Source organism: Acinonyx jubatus, chromosome F2, assembly GCF_027475565.1.
Source record: "Acinonyx jubatus isolate Ajub_Pintada_27869175 chromosome F2, VMU_Ajub_asm_v1.0, whole genome shotgun sequence".
NCBI lineage: Eukaryota > Metazoa > Chordata > Mammalia > Carnivora > Felidae > Acinonyx > Acinonyx jubatus.
The window spans coordinates 41,472,797-41,488,870 of record NC_069394.1 but is presented as its reverse complement, the minus strand read 5'-3'; the positions used below and the strand labels follow the sequence as shown (position 1 = coordinate 41,488,870).

Below are 16,074 nucleotides of genomic sequence, written 5' to 3'. Positions count from 1 at the left end.
TGTGGAATTCAGTTGACTTCGAGGGGCCTAAGACTTTTTTCTTTCCTTTTCTTTTCTTTTTTTTAAAGTAGTCTCTATACCCAGTGTGGGGCTCAAACTCAAGGACCCTGAGATCAAGTCATAGGTTTTTTTCTGAGCTGGCCAGATGCCCCTGGGGCCTAAAACTTCTGAAAGTTCTTACTTTTAAGTAAATTAGTGCAGTGACCTCAACCAAGCATGTGATTCTTAACAGAAAATGAATGGAGACAAGGAGCTACTCTAGCCCTGTATTGCACTACAGTAAATAGCTGCATATATGGTGGTCTTAGTTGATGGAGCAGACTTGTATTCAATAGGCATGCAAGATGAAATGTTTTTTTTTTTAATTTTCTTGTGGTTTTTTTTTTAATGTTTATTTATTTTAGAGACAGAGAGAGCACCAATGGGGGAGGGGCAGAGAGAGCCGGAGACAGAATCTGAAGCAGGCTGCAGCTCTGAGCTGTCAGCACAGAAAACACATTCCCATAGCACAGCTAGGGTTTTCACATTGTTTTTACTACCTTTAGGAAGCACAAGTGTTATAAATTTTCTTAGGTGTGATCATGGAGTTATGGTTATGCAGGAGAATCTTCTAGCTCTTCGAAGATACATAGTAAAGTCTTTAGGGATGAGGTGTGGTGTCTGCGGCTTATTAGTTAACAAAGAGCATATGTAGGTATATAAAGTAAATACAGTAGAATATTCACAGTAAGTCCAATATATAGATATTACTGAATTCTTCAAGTTTTCCATGTTTGTAATTTTTTATTATAAAAAATAGGGAAAAGTATCAGTTTTCATCTTTGTCATAATACTGCTGCCTCCTTAAAGAAGTTACCTGAGGTGATGGGGACCTCCTTATGAATGTTTTCTAGGTCCAGTTAGGGATCTGGGCTTTCCTGATGGACTTGAAATGATCTTTGCCGTTCACTGTTGAAAAGAGCAATGATGTATAAGAGTTAATATGAACAAAAGATAGAGGGGTCCTCTTTTTGAATTTACAGAGAGAAACACTGAATTTGACATAAGCCTGTTTTTTTCCTCTGCATTTTGGGCCTGTGTTTTCTCTGCCTTTTGCTTTTAGCCCTTCCACTCTTTTATTTGTGTGTTCTTCCAGCATTTTTGGTCCTTTTAAAGTCGCCTTTATTCAGATCATTCACTTTCAGTAAGCTGTCCTTCCTTCCTTCTTCCTCACATCAGTAACTCCATCTCCAATTGCTCCCATTTTTTTTTAGAGAAAGGTGGTTCTACATCTTATTCCCTTATCCTGCCAACTTCAGTTTCCAGATTTCTCCCCTTATTTTTTCATTAAAAAAGAATTTTTTAAATTTATTTTTATTAAAAAAATTTTTTTTACATTTATTTATTTTTGAGAGAGAGCACAAGCGGGAAAGGGGCAGAGAGAGAATAAGACACAGAATCGGAAGTAAGCTCCAGACTCTGAGCTGTCAGCACAGAGCCTGACGTGGGGCTTGAACTCACAGACTGTGAGATCATCACCCGAGCCCAAGTCAGATGCTTAACTGACCGAGCCACCCAGCTGCACCACCTCCCCCACCACAACTTTTTTTTAAATGATTACAGTGTGTGTAAAGTTAAAGCACTATTTTAATTGCACTTCTGGGCTTTTACCACAGTTAACATTGTGTGTGTATATATACTTCCCATTACATACACCACATACCCTGCCCCCTTCTTAAGTGGGATCATACTATTTACTAGCTAGGTGCCCCTCCCACACACACTCTTAATAAATCACATACCTCTTTGCATTGTCTCAGTTTTGTTCTTATTAGACTGTACTTGTTTTTGCCCTGATTAGACTTTTATTGAAGGAAACAGTGAGCTTTATAATATGGCAGAACCAAAGCATCCTCTTCCCCAGTCAGATTCCAGTCTGTTAGACAGTGAACTCTAAATTCCTCCGTGGTTGAATGGAAGGTATAGCATAACATACGTGTTGGTATGTTTGGGTCACTATCCTTTCTTTAAGTGCACCTTAAAATAGAACTTACACGTATATTACAGATTATCTTTTGTGTATTTTCTGTTTTTCGTGTTACAGCTTGGACAGCTTTTAGCAGCTACATGCAAAGAACTTCCAGGCCCTAAAGAAAGTAGACGGACTGCTAAAGACCTTTGGGAAGTTGTTGTTCAGATCTGTAGTGTATCCAGTCAACACAAACGAGGAAATGATGGCAGAGTTAGTTTAATAAAGCAGAGGGAATCTACATTAGGTATAATGTATCGGTACGTTTCTATCAGTTTATTTTTTGTACTCAGTTTGTACTGTTTCAAGAACATCTACCATTATCCTTGTATATCCTAAAGATGGACAGTGTAAGAGTTCTCTGGTGCTGATCTCTGATGGACTAACATGGCCACCTTTGGAAATACCTCTTATTTATGTGTTATTTTAAGAGATTGTTAACCATTTAATATCTACTGGAGTTCAAAGTCGTTGATGTCTATGATTGCATAGTACTGAAGAAGTCATATGTGATTAAAACAGAAGAAATTGTATTAGGTTATTATGACAATAGAATGTTATACTCTTTCATGCATGCAGAATTGGAGAGTTCGGTGTAAACCTTCACCTATAATTTACTTTCTTTTTAATTTCTGATAGTAAATACGTACAAAATTTGTTTTTTGTAGGAGTGAACTACTTTCTTTTATCAAAAAATTACGGGTAAGTTTCATTAAAAGTTATCTAATTCTCATTTTTGTAAAATATGACCGAAAATATTGAGTGCTTAAATGCTGGTTGTTTAAGTGCTCTCTCTGTATGATGTGCTCATTATCTTCAGTGATCATTTCTGAAGATGGGATAGTCTGAATGGAGAGGTTTATTTTGCATTTATCTTAACATGCGTTAGTGAATAATTAGGTTTTTTTTTTTTTTTAAGTTTGTTTTGAGAGAGACCGAGACTGCACGAGTGGGGGAGGGGCAGAGAGAGAGGGAGACAGAATCCCAAGCATGCTCTGCACTGTGAGAGCAGAGCCTGACACGGGGCTCAAACTCATGAAACAGTGAGATCATGACCTGAGCTGAAACCAAGAGTCAGACGCTTGACTGAGGCACCCAGGTGCCCCAAAGGAGGTATTTTTTTAATTTTAAGGAAGTTTTCATAATAGGGCAGGATGTGTGAAGCCTAGCCTTAATTTTTGATGATAGGATTAATGTTACACTTATTTACTGGCATAAGCTAGATTCCATCCTTTAAGTATTATTTTAAGGAATAAAATTTTGATTTTTTTAGAGCTAGCTAGAAGTACTAATTGGAAAGAGATGTATTTACTCAATTTCAAAAGTCATTTGAGGAGTTGAGCACCATAAGCCAGTCACCTAAATATGCTAATTTTTGTGTAATTGTGTGCTGTGACTTCTTTCATGAGATTAAAAATAAAGTTGACCTGTAGTGTGCACTTTAAACTAAAGCAGATGGTAGATTTCAAAAGTGAAGGAATCTTTTTTTAAATGTCTTTTTGAGAGAGTGAGTGCGTGTGCATGCTGGCTAAGTGGGGGAGAGGCAGAGAGGGAGACAGAATCTGAAGCAGGCTCTGTGCTGACAGCACAGAGCCTGATACAGGGCTCGAACTTCTGAACCGTGAGATCAAGACCTGAGCTGAAGTTGGACTTTTAACTGACTGAGCCACCCAGGCTCCCTAGAGTCTTTTGACAGAAAGTCTTTTGACTGTGGGGGGAGCACCTGGAGGGGCTCGGTTGGTTAAGCATTTAACTTTGGCTCAGGTTCTGGAGCCTACTTCCAGATTCTGTGTCTCCCCCTCTCTCTGCCCCACTGCCGCTCACACTGTCTCTCTCAAAAATAAACATTAAAAAAAAAAAACAAAACCCTTGTTATCCCCTGAGGTTGACAGGAGGAATGTTAAATATATATAATATTTAATGATTCTGTATTTTCTTTCTCATAGGAACCTTTGGTTTTGACTATTATTTTATCACTCTTTGTGAAACTTCACAATGTTCGGGTCAGTATTTCATAATTTCATTAAAAAAATCTTCAAAAGAAATTTCCTTTAAAAAAAATCAACTTAAAAATCACTTTTTTTTTTTTTTTTTTTTTTTTTTTTTTTTTTTTAGGAGGACATTGTGAATGATATTACAGCTGAACACATTTCTATTTGGCCATCCTCCATCCCGAAGTAAGAAGTATTATAGCTTGAATTTATTTTTATGTATTTAGAGATCATCCTGATATAGATAATCTTGAATAATTTCACTAAAAGGCTGCAATCTATAAGGATTCTACAGCCAACTTCATTTCTCTGTTGCAGTAATTATTTCTTAAAAATGAATAAGGCATAACTCTAAGAGCTAAGGTACACCAGCCTTAAGTTGAACAAAAGATCCCTAAGTGGTCCTGATGACTTGTCAGTGGGTAGAGTTAGAGCATCGAGGCAAAAACGATCTTCTGTTAGGGTTCCTTCATCTTACCTCTTGTATAAATATCAATTTGAAAAGGGCATCAATAAAAAAAGTTTATTTTGAGAGATAGTGTGCATGTGGGGGAGGGACAGAGAGCAGGGAGAATCCCAAGCAGGCTCTGTGCTGTCAGCACAGGTCAATGTGGAGCCTGATGCAGGATTGGTGAACTGTGAGGTCATGGCTTGAGCCAAAACCAGGAGTCGGCTATTTAACCCAGGCGTCCCGAAAATGACTTCTTTATAATTATTCTTTGTAGGTCTCTTCTAACACTGTGACTGTCAGAGGGTCCCAACCCCTTTTAGTTACTAAGAAGTTCTTGGATACTTTAAGAAATATTCCCTCTTTCTTTCATCTCCTGAAAAGCACAGTAATATGGGGAGAAGAAAACGTTCTTTTTCTGGAAGAAGAAACCGTTCACATATTTCTTTTCCTACACATAGCAACTTCTCATTCAAGAGTCCCATTTCTTCCCTCCTAAAAGTTATTTTTCCTATCCTCCCTACCCCCAATTTTTTTTTTTTTGACTTTGTGCCTGAAGGGCAGGACTAGGCCTTATTTTATTGCCCTTAGTGGCATCTTTGAAGAAGAAAAGATTTTAGTAGGTAGATAAGCAGGCAATAGAATGAGAGTAATTTGCTTTCATCTTAATCCTAGAGATTGAAAGCAGTTGTACATCTCCTATAGAGGCTTGGAAGGTCAAAAGTGAGTGAGTGACCTCATATTGAGGCTTGTTTCCCAAAGGATCACCATGCTTCAGAAGCAAATGTGCATCCTAAATGACATTGTAACTGCAGATTTCTTTTTAAGATTTTATTTTTAAGTAATCTCTACACCCATGATGGGGCTCAAATTTACAAACGAGAAGAGTCACGTGCTCTACTGACAGGGCCAGCCAGGTTCTCGGACTGCAGGTTTTTCTGTAATATTTAGTATGTTACATAGCAGTCCAAAAATCAGATAGAGATCCTTCTGCCTAACTGATGGTTGGTAGCATCTCTGGGGTGTTGCTTCTTTATCCCAATGGTTGATTTTCAGTGTGTGTTTATAAATGAGGCAAAAGAATAGCTTACCATAGAGGCTCTGAGCTAGATTGGTGGAGTTTGAGTCCCAGCCTCTTCTTGACTTACCTGGTATCAAACCCTGTATAAGTTGCTTTCTTTGCTAGTTTCCTCATTTATTGAATGGATATAAGAAGAGTATCTACCTCAGATTTGTGAGGATTAAATAAAATAGTACGGTTCCAAGGTAGGTGTTTATAAGGACTGGCTTGTAATAGGCTTAACTGTTACCTTCGTGATAAAGTTACTTTAATGTAAGTTGACACAGAGAAAATGTGACTAAATGTTTGAAAAGAAAAAGTATTTCTCTTGAGCACGAGTTTTTATTAACTCTAAGAATAGTGTGAGAATGGTATGGATTGAGCATGACTATGTTAAGATCAGTTGTTTGATATGTAGATCGAATTCTTGTTAACATTTCATAAATTTCTATAAAATCACAAACCAGTTTAACTCATTTAGCTGTAAATGAATAATTGAGTATTTGCTAATAATACCACAGTTCTGTTCCTACTACACTGGGAACATTGGTGAATTATGGTTAGATCTAACTCTGGGCAACAGGAGGACTTTGTCCAAGTTCACCTTGTAAGCGACAGAGCTAGGACTTGAACCTTTTATGTGTCTGAATCCAGAGCATACGTTCTCTACCTCTGTGCCTTACTGCTTCCGGGAGATAGGCACTATGAGCTTTGTTTCTTGTGTGCTGGGCTGGCTTTTATCCTTACAGCTCCATCCTCTAATTCTGTATCACAGGACTTCAGGTTTAACGAGGCTCACAGCGGCTGGCCCCGTTCCCTCCCCTCCTCTGCTTCTTTACAGGCACTTGAATATACTCAAGTGGTACACTTGCCACAGGTAGCCCCCGACCCTGTGAGGGCCAAGTGAAGCCTCTAATCCAGGGGACTTTGTTATTCTCACTAGGAGTCATAAGGTGGACTCGAGGCTGCATAGTATTGTTAGTATTCAGGCCCTTTAAGAGTGACATTTGGGGGGAAAAAAGGAAACAAAAATCAGATTTGTTTTCAACTTCTTATAAAAAGTGAAGCTTATCACACTTCATACTTCCTGGACTCAGCTGTTATAGTTTTAATAAACAGTACTTTTACTAATAATTGGCATTATATTTATGGTCACTTAAATTTTGGCTAACTCTTTTTGTTTTTAATAAATGTGCATGGAATTTGAAGTTGCAAAATCGAGATTAATGTTCACTGTCTTTTTTTTTTTTTTTTTTTTTTTTTAAGCCTCCAGTCAGTGGACTTCGAAGCTGTGGCAATCACAGTGAAAGAGCTAGTTCGGTATGCCCTCAGTATAAGTCCAAACAACCATTCCTGGTTAATTATTCAGGCAGACATTTATTTTGGTAAGTGAGATGTATGGTTCTTTTGCATTTTGTTTTTGTAGCACTTTTAGAAGTGAAAATAAATACATATTTTTCCTAATAGTTATTAAACTGGTCTTGTTTTTGATGTCTATTCTTTCTAGATACATTGGTATACATTCATTTTCTGTATTGTGCCTTTGGTTCAGATACTTCGAATTTTTATGTTGACTACATTTTTTTTTTAAGTTTATTTATTTTGAGAGAGTGTGTGTGTGTGTGTGTGTGTGTGTGAGTGGGGAAGGGGCAGGGTAGAGAGAGAGGGGGCAAGAGAGAATTCATGCAGGCTCCACACTCAGTGCAGAGCCCAACACGGGGCTTGTTTCCACGAACCATGAGATGATGACCTGAGCCAAAATAGTCGAATGCTCCACTGACTGAGCCACCTAGGTGCCCCTGATAATTGCCAGTTTTAATACTCATTTTCATCCTGACCCTCCGAAGAATTTGTTATCAAGATCTTAATATCTATGTTTAAAATAGATTTACTGATTCTAAACTATGTCAGAAAATTCAGGTATGTTTCTAGTATGGGCATTTGGGAAACAAATACCTCCAGTACTAAGTTTGACAAGAAATCTGTGCTAAATTTTTGGCTCATCAGTTTTAGAAAGCAAGGAATATATTACTTCTTTTAAAGTAGTTTTAAAAAATGTGGTTTTTCTGTGTTGTCCCAGATAAGTGTTATCCCTAGCCCTGTGGTTTGAATCTGCTTTTGTCAACTCATGAAGTAATCATACCCTGGTCTTCACAAAAGAGTCCATGTTTGTCTTTCCGGCCGTTATGTCTAACGTTAGGTCATTCTCTATTATTTTCTGCTTCAGCAACAAACCAGTATTCGGCAGCTCTTCACTATTACCTACAGGCAGGAGCCGTGTGTTCTGATTTCTTCAATAAGGCTGTGCCTCCTGATGTTTATACAGACCAGGTAAGTTGTCTCGTGGGCTCTCTTTCTTGTCTACCTTTACATGTTCCTTTTTCCCAGGCCCCTTTTGGGTGAGCTGGTTCATTTCCATATATGTGGTAAATTGAATACTCTAGACCTGATTGCTCTCCATATTTCCAGTGCCCATAGATCATTGCTGCTTTGATTTCTCAGAACACCTAAAACTCAACCTGTCCAAAACTGATTTCAGCATTTTACTTTACAGTCTCCCTCCTGATGCCCTTTTCTCACATACATGAAAACACACACACACACACACACACACACGCGCCAAAATACCAAACGCCTTGTTCAGCCATTTAAGTTGACCAAGCCCAAATCCTCAGTATCCTCTTTTCTTTATTGATGGCTCCCACTGAAATCCATTCAGCCTTTAAGACATAGTGATTTTATCTCCTAAATCTCAAATTTATTTCATTTTCTTTTATACGTGTCGCTCTTTCCTGTTTTGTGCCATCAATATCAGAATCTATTAAATGGTAGATTATAATACGTGGCTTTTAAATTAGATCTTAAATATTTTAGTAATGTGTTATTTTTAATTAAAAATTCTATTTTTCAGCGCATTTTTCGATTCACAGCAAAATTGAGCAAAAAGCGGAGTTTTCTATACCTGCTGTTCCCACATACGCACAATTTTCGCCACTGTTGCCATTCCACATCAGAGCAGTACATTGGTTACAACTGGTGTTAACTAGTTTTTGAAAATAATCAGGATTTGTTTTTGTAGGTAATAAAACGGATGATAAAATGCTGTTCTTTGCTGAATTGCCACACACAGGTTAGTTTATGATATGTTGGTTTATTTTCATGTATATTGGAATTTGCAGTAAATATAAAGCATTGGACTGGGAAATCGCCTTTATTTTCTTTACCATAATTGCTTAAGTTTACGGTATTTAAGAATTTGGCATATTAAATTTTTTTTTTTTTAGTTTTTTAATTTATTTTGAGAGAGAAGCAGTGTGAGTAGGGGAGGGGCAGAGAGAATCCCAAGCCGCCTCCACACTCAGCCCAGAGCCCAGTGTGGGGCTCAGATTTATGAAACCATGAGATCATGACCAGAGAGCCAAAACCAAGAGTCGGATGCTTAACCAACAGAGCCACCCAGGCACCCCTTAATTTTTTTTCTAGGAAATTTTAACTAAAATGAAAGTATGAATTAGAAAACATTGGTCTTAGAACCTTCTAAATGGAAAAAAAGCATTTTTAAGGTGTGTGGGTTTTTTTTTTAATATTTAAGAGTCGATGTGCATGTGAGTCACTAGGGAAATACAGATTAGCACCACATGAGGTACCACTTCACACTTGATGGAATGGCTGTAATTGAAAGACAGGCGCCTTGGTGGCTCAGTCAGTTAAGTATCCAACTCTTGATCTCAGCTCACGTCATGATATCATGGCTCGTGGGTTCAAGCCCCATGTCGCGCTCTGTGCTGACGGCACAGAGCCGGCTTGGGATTCTGTCTCTCCCTCTGCCCCTCCCCCACTCGTGCAGCCACGCTCTCTTTCTCTCTGAAGATAAAGTTTAAAAAAATAGTAACAGTATTGGTGAAGGTGTGGAGAAATTGTAACCTTCATACGTTGCTGGTAGGAATATAAAATGGCATGACCTGCCAAACAATTTGGCAGTTCCTCAAAAATTTAAGCATAAAATTACCATGTGACCTAGACCTAACAGTTCCATCCCTAGGTTTGTAACCAAGAAAATTGAAAACATGTCCACAGAAAAATTTGCACACGAATGTTCACAGTAGTGTTACTCATCTTAGCCAAAAAGTTGAAATAACCTAGATGTCCATCAGTTGAGGAATGGATAAATAAAATTTGGTAGATCCTACGGTGGAATATTATTTAGCCAGAGAAACAAATGAAGTGCCAATACATGCTACAACAGGGGTGAATCTTGGAAGTATTAGGTTGAGTGGAAAAAAGCCAGATACACATGGCCTTGTTATTATGATTTCATTCATATGAAATGTCCAGAATAGGCAAATCTATAATCAGAATGTAGATTAGCAGTTGCCAGAGACTGAGGGTGGAGAAATGGACTAGCTGTGACAGGTCTGATTGCAGGTTCTGTATGTCCTTGAAAGGCATTATGTAATTTTTGAATGGGCTTTTAAAATGAACAAAGCTCTAAAAATTTATGATTTAGATCATTGATTTAAAAATTGAGCAGACAGGGGCACCTGGGTAGCTCAGTCAGTTAAGCATCTGACTTTGACTCAGGTCGTGATCTCCTGGTGTGTGAGTTCAAGCCCTGTGTCGGGCTCTGTGCTGACAGCTCAGAGCGTGAAGCCTGCTTCAGATTCTGTCTCCCTTTCTCTTTGCTCCTTCCCCACTTGCAGTCTGTCTCTTTCCTCTCAAAAATAAACATTAAAAAATTTTTTTTTAAATGGGCAGATGCGTATGTAAAGGTTTTTGCAATTAAAATTAGATGGGATCCATAATTATGAGCTGATCTACTCAGTATGATCTGCAAGCCCTCTTTAGTGTGTTCTTGATGTAAGAATCATTAAAAATTGCCCTTCCCAGGGGCACTCAGTCAAAAGAGCCAAACCCATGCTGGGTGTACAGATTACTAAGAGAATTAAATAAACTTAAAAAAAAAAAAAAATTAGGCCTCCCAAACCAGGAGAGTCCTTGTTGACACTGGTTACGTTAAATCATTTTCTTTGTTTATGTAGGTGGCAATTTTATGTCAGTTCCTCAGAGAAATTGACTACAAAACAGCCTTTAAATCATTGCAGGAACAAAACAGGTATGAATGGTTTTTAAAATAAAATGAAGTTGAAATTTTTCTGCTTAATAAAGAGGAAGTAACTAAAATCTGTTTTTCAGTCATGATGCTATGGACTCCTACTATGACTACATATGGGATGTTACCATTTTGGAATACTTGACCTGTATCCTTCTATCAACATATGTGATATTAGGACAGTTCACTTCTGTAAATTAAAAAAGTACTGTAAATAAACAGTTGAGATATTGTCATGGTATTTAATAATATCAGATTTATTCTTAACTGATTTGTTTAGATCTTCATCATAAAAGAGGAGAAACTGATAAAAGACAAATTGCGGTAAGTTATTTTATGCCTTTCTTCAGTAATACACTTAATTTCCCTGATTGTAAACCGTCGTTAAGATTTGGACCCCTCACCCCCCCAAAAAAGATTTTGTATGCCTAGTTACTGTCAGATTTTGGTTATCAGTGTTTACTTTTTAACAGACCTATTTTCATCTAGAGCTTTATCTCTCTTTTATTTTAAAATATTGGATCACGTCCTTTCTCTGCTCCAAACCTTTGAATGGTTTCCTATCTCCTATAATCTCAAAGTCTTTATAATAGCTTACAAGCCTGCATATGACCTCTAGCTGTCCATCCGACTTTCTTGCTAACTTTTGCTATGCTATTAGCCCTACTGTTCTTTGAACATGCTGAAAACATTCACCACCTGAAGGGCCTTTGAAATTTTATTTTCCATAAACATTCTTTAACTTCCCTCAGGTCTCCTGGAATGTCATCTTAGTCTTCCACTCAGGTCATGATCTGGCAGTTCATGGGTTTGAGCCCCACGTTGGGCTCTGTGCTGATAGCTCAGAGTCTGGAACCTGCTTCAGATTCTGTGTCTCCCTCTCTCTCTCTGTCCCTCCCCTGCTCATGCTCGCTCGCTCTCTCAAAAATAAATGTTTAAAAAGAAGAAATTAAAAAAAAAAAAGTCATCTTAGTGATCATTTCCTGACCATCTTATAAAATAGCCATGTCTTTCTCTACCCTTTTCTCTCCAACACTTTTTCTCATTTCCCTTTTGAAAATGTCCTCCATTATACTTCTGATTTACATCTGACATACTATATATTTGCTAATTTATTGGCTGTTTCCCCACCAAAAACTTGGCTTTGTCATAGCTGATACCTAGAATGGTGCCTGGCACATTATAGATGCTCAGTAGTTACTGATAGATGAGTTATCTGTTTTTAAGTTTGACTTATAAGCCAAAGTATTCTAAAATTTTTTAGTGTTTATTTAGAGAGAGAGGGAGAGAAAGAATACCAAGCAGGCTCCACACTGTCAGTGCAGAGCCCAACACGGGGCTCAAACTCACAAACCGTAAGATCATGACCTGAGCCGAAATCAAGAGTCAGGTGCTTAACGGACTGAGCCACCCAGGCGCCCCAAAGCATTATAAATTTATGGCCATTTTTACTTGACTAATACTTGCTGCATCAGTATCACCACAGATAATTTTTCTTGTTGCTTTCGCTCATACTAACAAAATTATGTGCTATTGTATATCTTTTAAAGCTTTCTGCATGGACTAAGTTGTATGGGCATTATTTGGAGGGGGAAAATAATAGTATGTTTTTTAAAAATCAAAAGGAAAAAGAACATGAAGCCAGCCTACTTGATTGGAGGCAAGTCATTCTCCATTGCAAGCTTATCCACAGCTGGTAGGCATACTGAAGTTGTCATGTCTCCAGTGCTATTTCCAGACCGTCTCTACTTGTATCATTTTAAGCCCTTTCTCCTTAAAAGTTTACACTTGTCTCTTTAGTAGGTCATCTAACCAAGCTACTGGTTATTCCTCCACATGCATCAAAATATACGTGATTATTTACCCAACATCCTTATCCATAGCTTTCCAAGTTTGATTGTTACCTTTACTTAGCATCAGCCACCCACACCCGTAGCCGTGTCTTATCATCAGAATTGTTCTACCTAAGATCCATCTGCCGGTAATTTATCCTTCTCTTACTTCCTGGCTCCCATGTTCCTCATGATCAGTGAGATATTCAGGTTTGTGACCAATTTTTCCCCAGTCTGTCAGCCCCTTCCCAGCTTCCCTTCCTTCCCTACTCACTTTGAATATGGCAAATACCTATGTGTACACTATCAAGAGGTGCTGATTACGCTGGTCTGAGATAAGGTCTTGGAATCCAAATTGTAAGTTTCCCAGCTAGTTCTGATTATGACAAACCAGGTTTGGGAACCCCTGCTTATCTATGACTGACTGTCAAAACTACCCTTTGGTCAATATTTTCAGCATTTTGGGGCACCTGGCTGGCTCAGTTGGAGTGTGCTAATCTTGGGGTCGTGGGTTCGAGCCCCACATTGGGTGTAGAGATTACTTAAATAAGTAAAATGTGAAAAAAAAATGTATATTCAGCATCTTTGCATTTTTGTCTTTCACTTCACCTGGAAAAATTCCAACCCTGAATCGGTTCAAAGATTTTGCTTTTTTCCCCGAGCCACTGAGTTTGGTTGGAAAAAATCCTGCCATCATATAAACTGTGGTGCCATTACCAAACCATGGTCTCAGAGCTTAGCTGGCTCCTTATCTCTTTTGTGTTATGGGCCAGCAGTCAGTGGTCTGCTTTCTTTTCAGGGACTGTTTTAGACATTCCCTGTGTTCAGCCCCCTCTCCTTTCTCCCTGTTCCGTACTTCCTTGCCTGTGTTTGGAATAGACCAGAAAAGACTATCAGCTCCCGTCCACATGGAGTTGTAGTTTTGGGAATTGTGGCGTTATAAGTACCAGCTTCAAATCCTTCCTTAAAATTCTACCTCTGTGCTCATTGTTAAGTGTACTCTTAGTAGGAGGTTATGTTACTCTTTTTTTTTTTTTTAAGGAAATTTATTAAGGGAGGAAAGGGTATTTGGTTTTTTAAGTTACTTAAATTCAGCTTAGTTAACATGCAATGTAATATTATCTTCAGGTGTATAATGAACTCATCACAGTAAGTGCACTCCTTAATCCCCATCTTTTTTACTCATCCCTCACCCACCTTTCCTCTGGTAGCCATCAGTTTGCTATAATTAAGAGTCTGTGTCTTGGTTTGCCTCTCTCTTTTTTCCCTATTTTCTCTCTGATCATTTGTTTTGTATCTTAAATTTCACATGTGAGGTATTTCGTATGGTATTTATCTTTGATTTATTTCACTAAGCATATTACTCTCTAGCTGCATCCACATCATTGCAAATGGCAAGATTTCATTCTTTATGGCTAATATTCCATGGTATTATACATATATATATATATATATACACACACACATATGTATATGTATATACATATACATACATACACACACACATATGCACACATACTACATCGTCTTTATCCATTCATCAGTCAATGGACACTGGGCTGTTTCCTTAGTTGGGCTATTATAGATAATGCTGCTATAAACATAAACATAGAGGTATGTATATTTTTTTTTCCCCAAATTTTTATTTGAATTCTAATTAACATACATGCAATATTGGTTTCAGGGGTAGAATTCAGTGATTCATCACTTACATACAACACCCAGCAAGGCTCTCCTTAATACCCATCACCCATCTAGCCCACCCCTCACCCACCTCCCTCCAGCAAACCTTAGTTTGTTCTCTATTGTTAAGAGTCTCTTATGGTTGGGGTGCCTGGATGGCTTAGTTGGTTAAGCACCTGCCTCTTGATTTTGGCTCAAGTCATGATCTTGCAGCTCATGAGATTGAGCCCTACATCAGACTCTGTGCGGACAGTGTTGAGCCTGCTTGGGATTCTCTCTTTTGCTCTCTCTGCCCCCCCCCCCCCAAATAAACTAAAAAAAAAAAAAGAGAGTCTCTTATGGTTTCCCTCTTTTTTTTCTTCCCCTCCCTTATATTCATCTATTTTTTTTAAATTCCACATATGAGTGAAATCCTGTTGCATTTTTCCTCTGATTTCACTTAGCATAATACAGTTTAGCTCTGTGTCGTTGCAAATAGCAAGATTTCATTCTTTTTGATGGCTGATTATTCCATTGTACGTATATATGTATATGTGTGTGTGTGTATGTATATATATGTGTGTGTGTGTGTGTGTGTGTGCGCGTGCACGTGTATACACACACACACAGACACCATTATCTTTGTCCATTAGTCAATGGACATTTGGGCCCTCTCCATAGTTTGACTATTGTTGGTAATGTTACTCCTTGATGAAGGCAAGTTTTTAGGCTTTTGATTCAACCTGTTCAGTGACCTTTAATTAGTTGTCTCCTCTCCTGTATTGTCAGCCTCTCCCATAGCTTATAAACTATTTCATCCTTGACTGTACCTCTACTTCCCTTGTCCCTTCTCTGCCCAGTTCTGTGACGCTCTCGACCCATTGTAATTTGACTTCTGCTCTTATCACTCTTAACCGTTCTCTCAAGGATCACCAATATCAAAGTCAGTGGATGCTTTTCAGTCTTTATCGTGTTGACATCTCACTTCTTAAAATTCTTTATTCCTTTGGCTTCCCTGACATTATTTTCTCTCAATTTTTTTCACTCACTCTTCTGCCTTTTCTTCTGTCCATTTCTTCATGAGCATCTCCCTCTGTCTCCCCCTTAATCTTGGTTTCCTCAGAGTTTAGTCCTTTGGTTATTTTCAGATTGCCCTACATTCTCCCTAGGTAGTCTCATCCACTCATGGGTTTAACTACTACCCACAGTGTACATTATTTCTCTCAAATCTCTGGCTCCAATTCCAACTTCTGTCTTATACTTTGGATTTTTATAGCCAGTCATCTTTGTGTTATTTTATCTGTTGGAAATCATTCTTTAGTCATATACCCTATGACTAGGTTTTTCCACATGCACTCCTTCATGTTGAAATGGTGTTGACGGTTAGTCTTTGTTGTTTAAAGAAGTTATAATAGGGTTTCTTTTTAAAAAATACATGAGTTATTTGAGAGAGAATCCCCATAGGCTCCACATTGTCAGTGTGGAGCCCCAGGTGGGGTTGGAACTCCTGAACTGTGAGATAATGACCTGACACCAGGAGTTGGATACTTAACCATCTGAGCAATCCAGGCACCGCTGGGCTTCTTTCTTTTTTTATCTAAAGATGTAGATTGGCTTTTAATCTAAAGGTAATTCTAAGATCCTAAAATACATTCTAACAAAATGCTCTTTGGCAGATTATACTATAGATTTTTAGTAGGCTGAGGTATTCTAGTTATGAAAGAAATGAACCACTTTATATAGGCTGTCATAATGCTGAGCAACTACCTATTTTTGCATATTAAACAAGTAAAGCCTTTCCTGAAACATGAATTTTGATTTTTCAAACTATTTTGTAGGAGCCTCAATTAACTGTAAAAATGTGTTGGATGATATGTAGAGCTTATTTGCTGGTATTTTTAGTCAAATAAACTTACATGAATTAATGTTCCTATAGATAGTCTTTTCTTATCCACAGGGGATA

The 16,074-nt window shown here is 38.0% G+C and overlaps 1 protein-coding gene across 3 annotated transcripts in view; it reads left to right on the top strand.

The window, feature by feature from the left end:
- The window catches only part of INTS8 (integrator complex subunit 8), a 52,418-nt gene that overhangs the window by 35,696 nt on the left and 648 nt on the right, over positions 1–16,074 (top strand). For all 3 annotated transcript variants that reach the window (XM_027064207.2, XM_027064206.2, XM_027064205.2), the window contains 10 exons: positions 2,084–2,268; positions 2,677–2,710; positions 3,955–4,011; positions 4,124–4,185; positions 6,774–6,892; positions 7,735–7,838; positions 8,587–8,637; positions 10,547–10,620; positions 10,701–10,765; positions 10,898–10,941. In XM_027064207.2, coding sequence (XP_026920008.1) covers positions 2,084–2,268; positions 2,677–2,710; positions 3,955–4,011; positions 4,124–4,185; positions 6,774–6,892; positions 7,735–7,838; positions 8,587–8,637; positions 10,547–10,620; positions 10,701–10,765; positions 10,898–10,941 — 795 coding nt within the window. The remainder of the gene's footprint in view (positions 1–2,083; positions 2,269–2,676; positions 2,711–3,954; positions 4,012–4,123; positions 4,186–6,773; positions 6,893–7,734; positions 7,839–8,586; positions 8,638–10,546; positions 10,621–10,700; positions 10,766–10,897; positions 10,942–16,074) is intronic.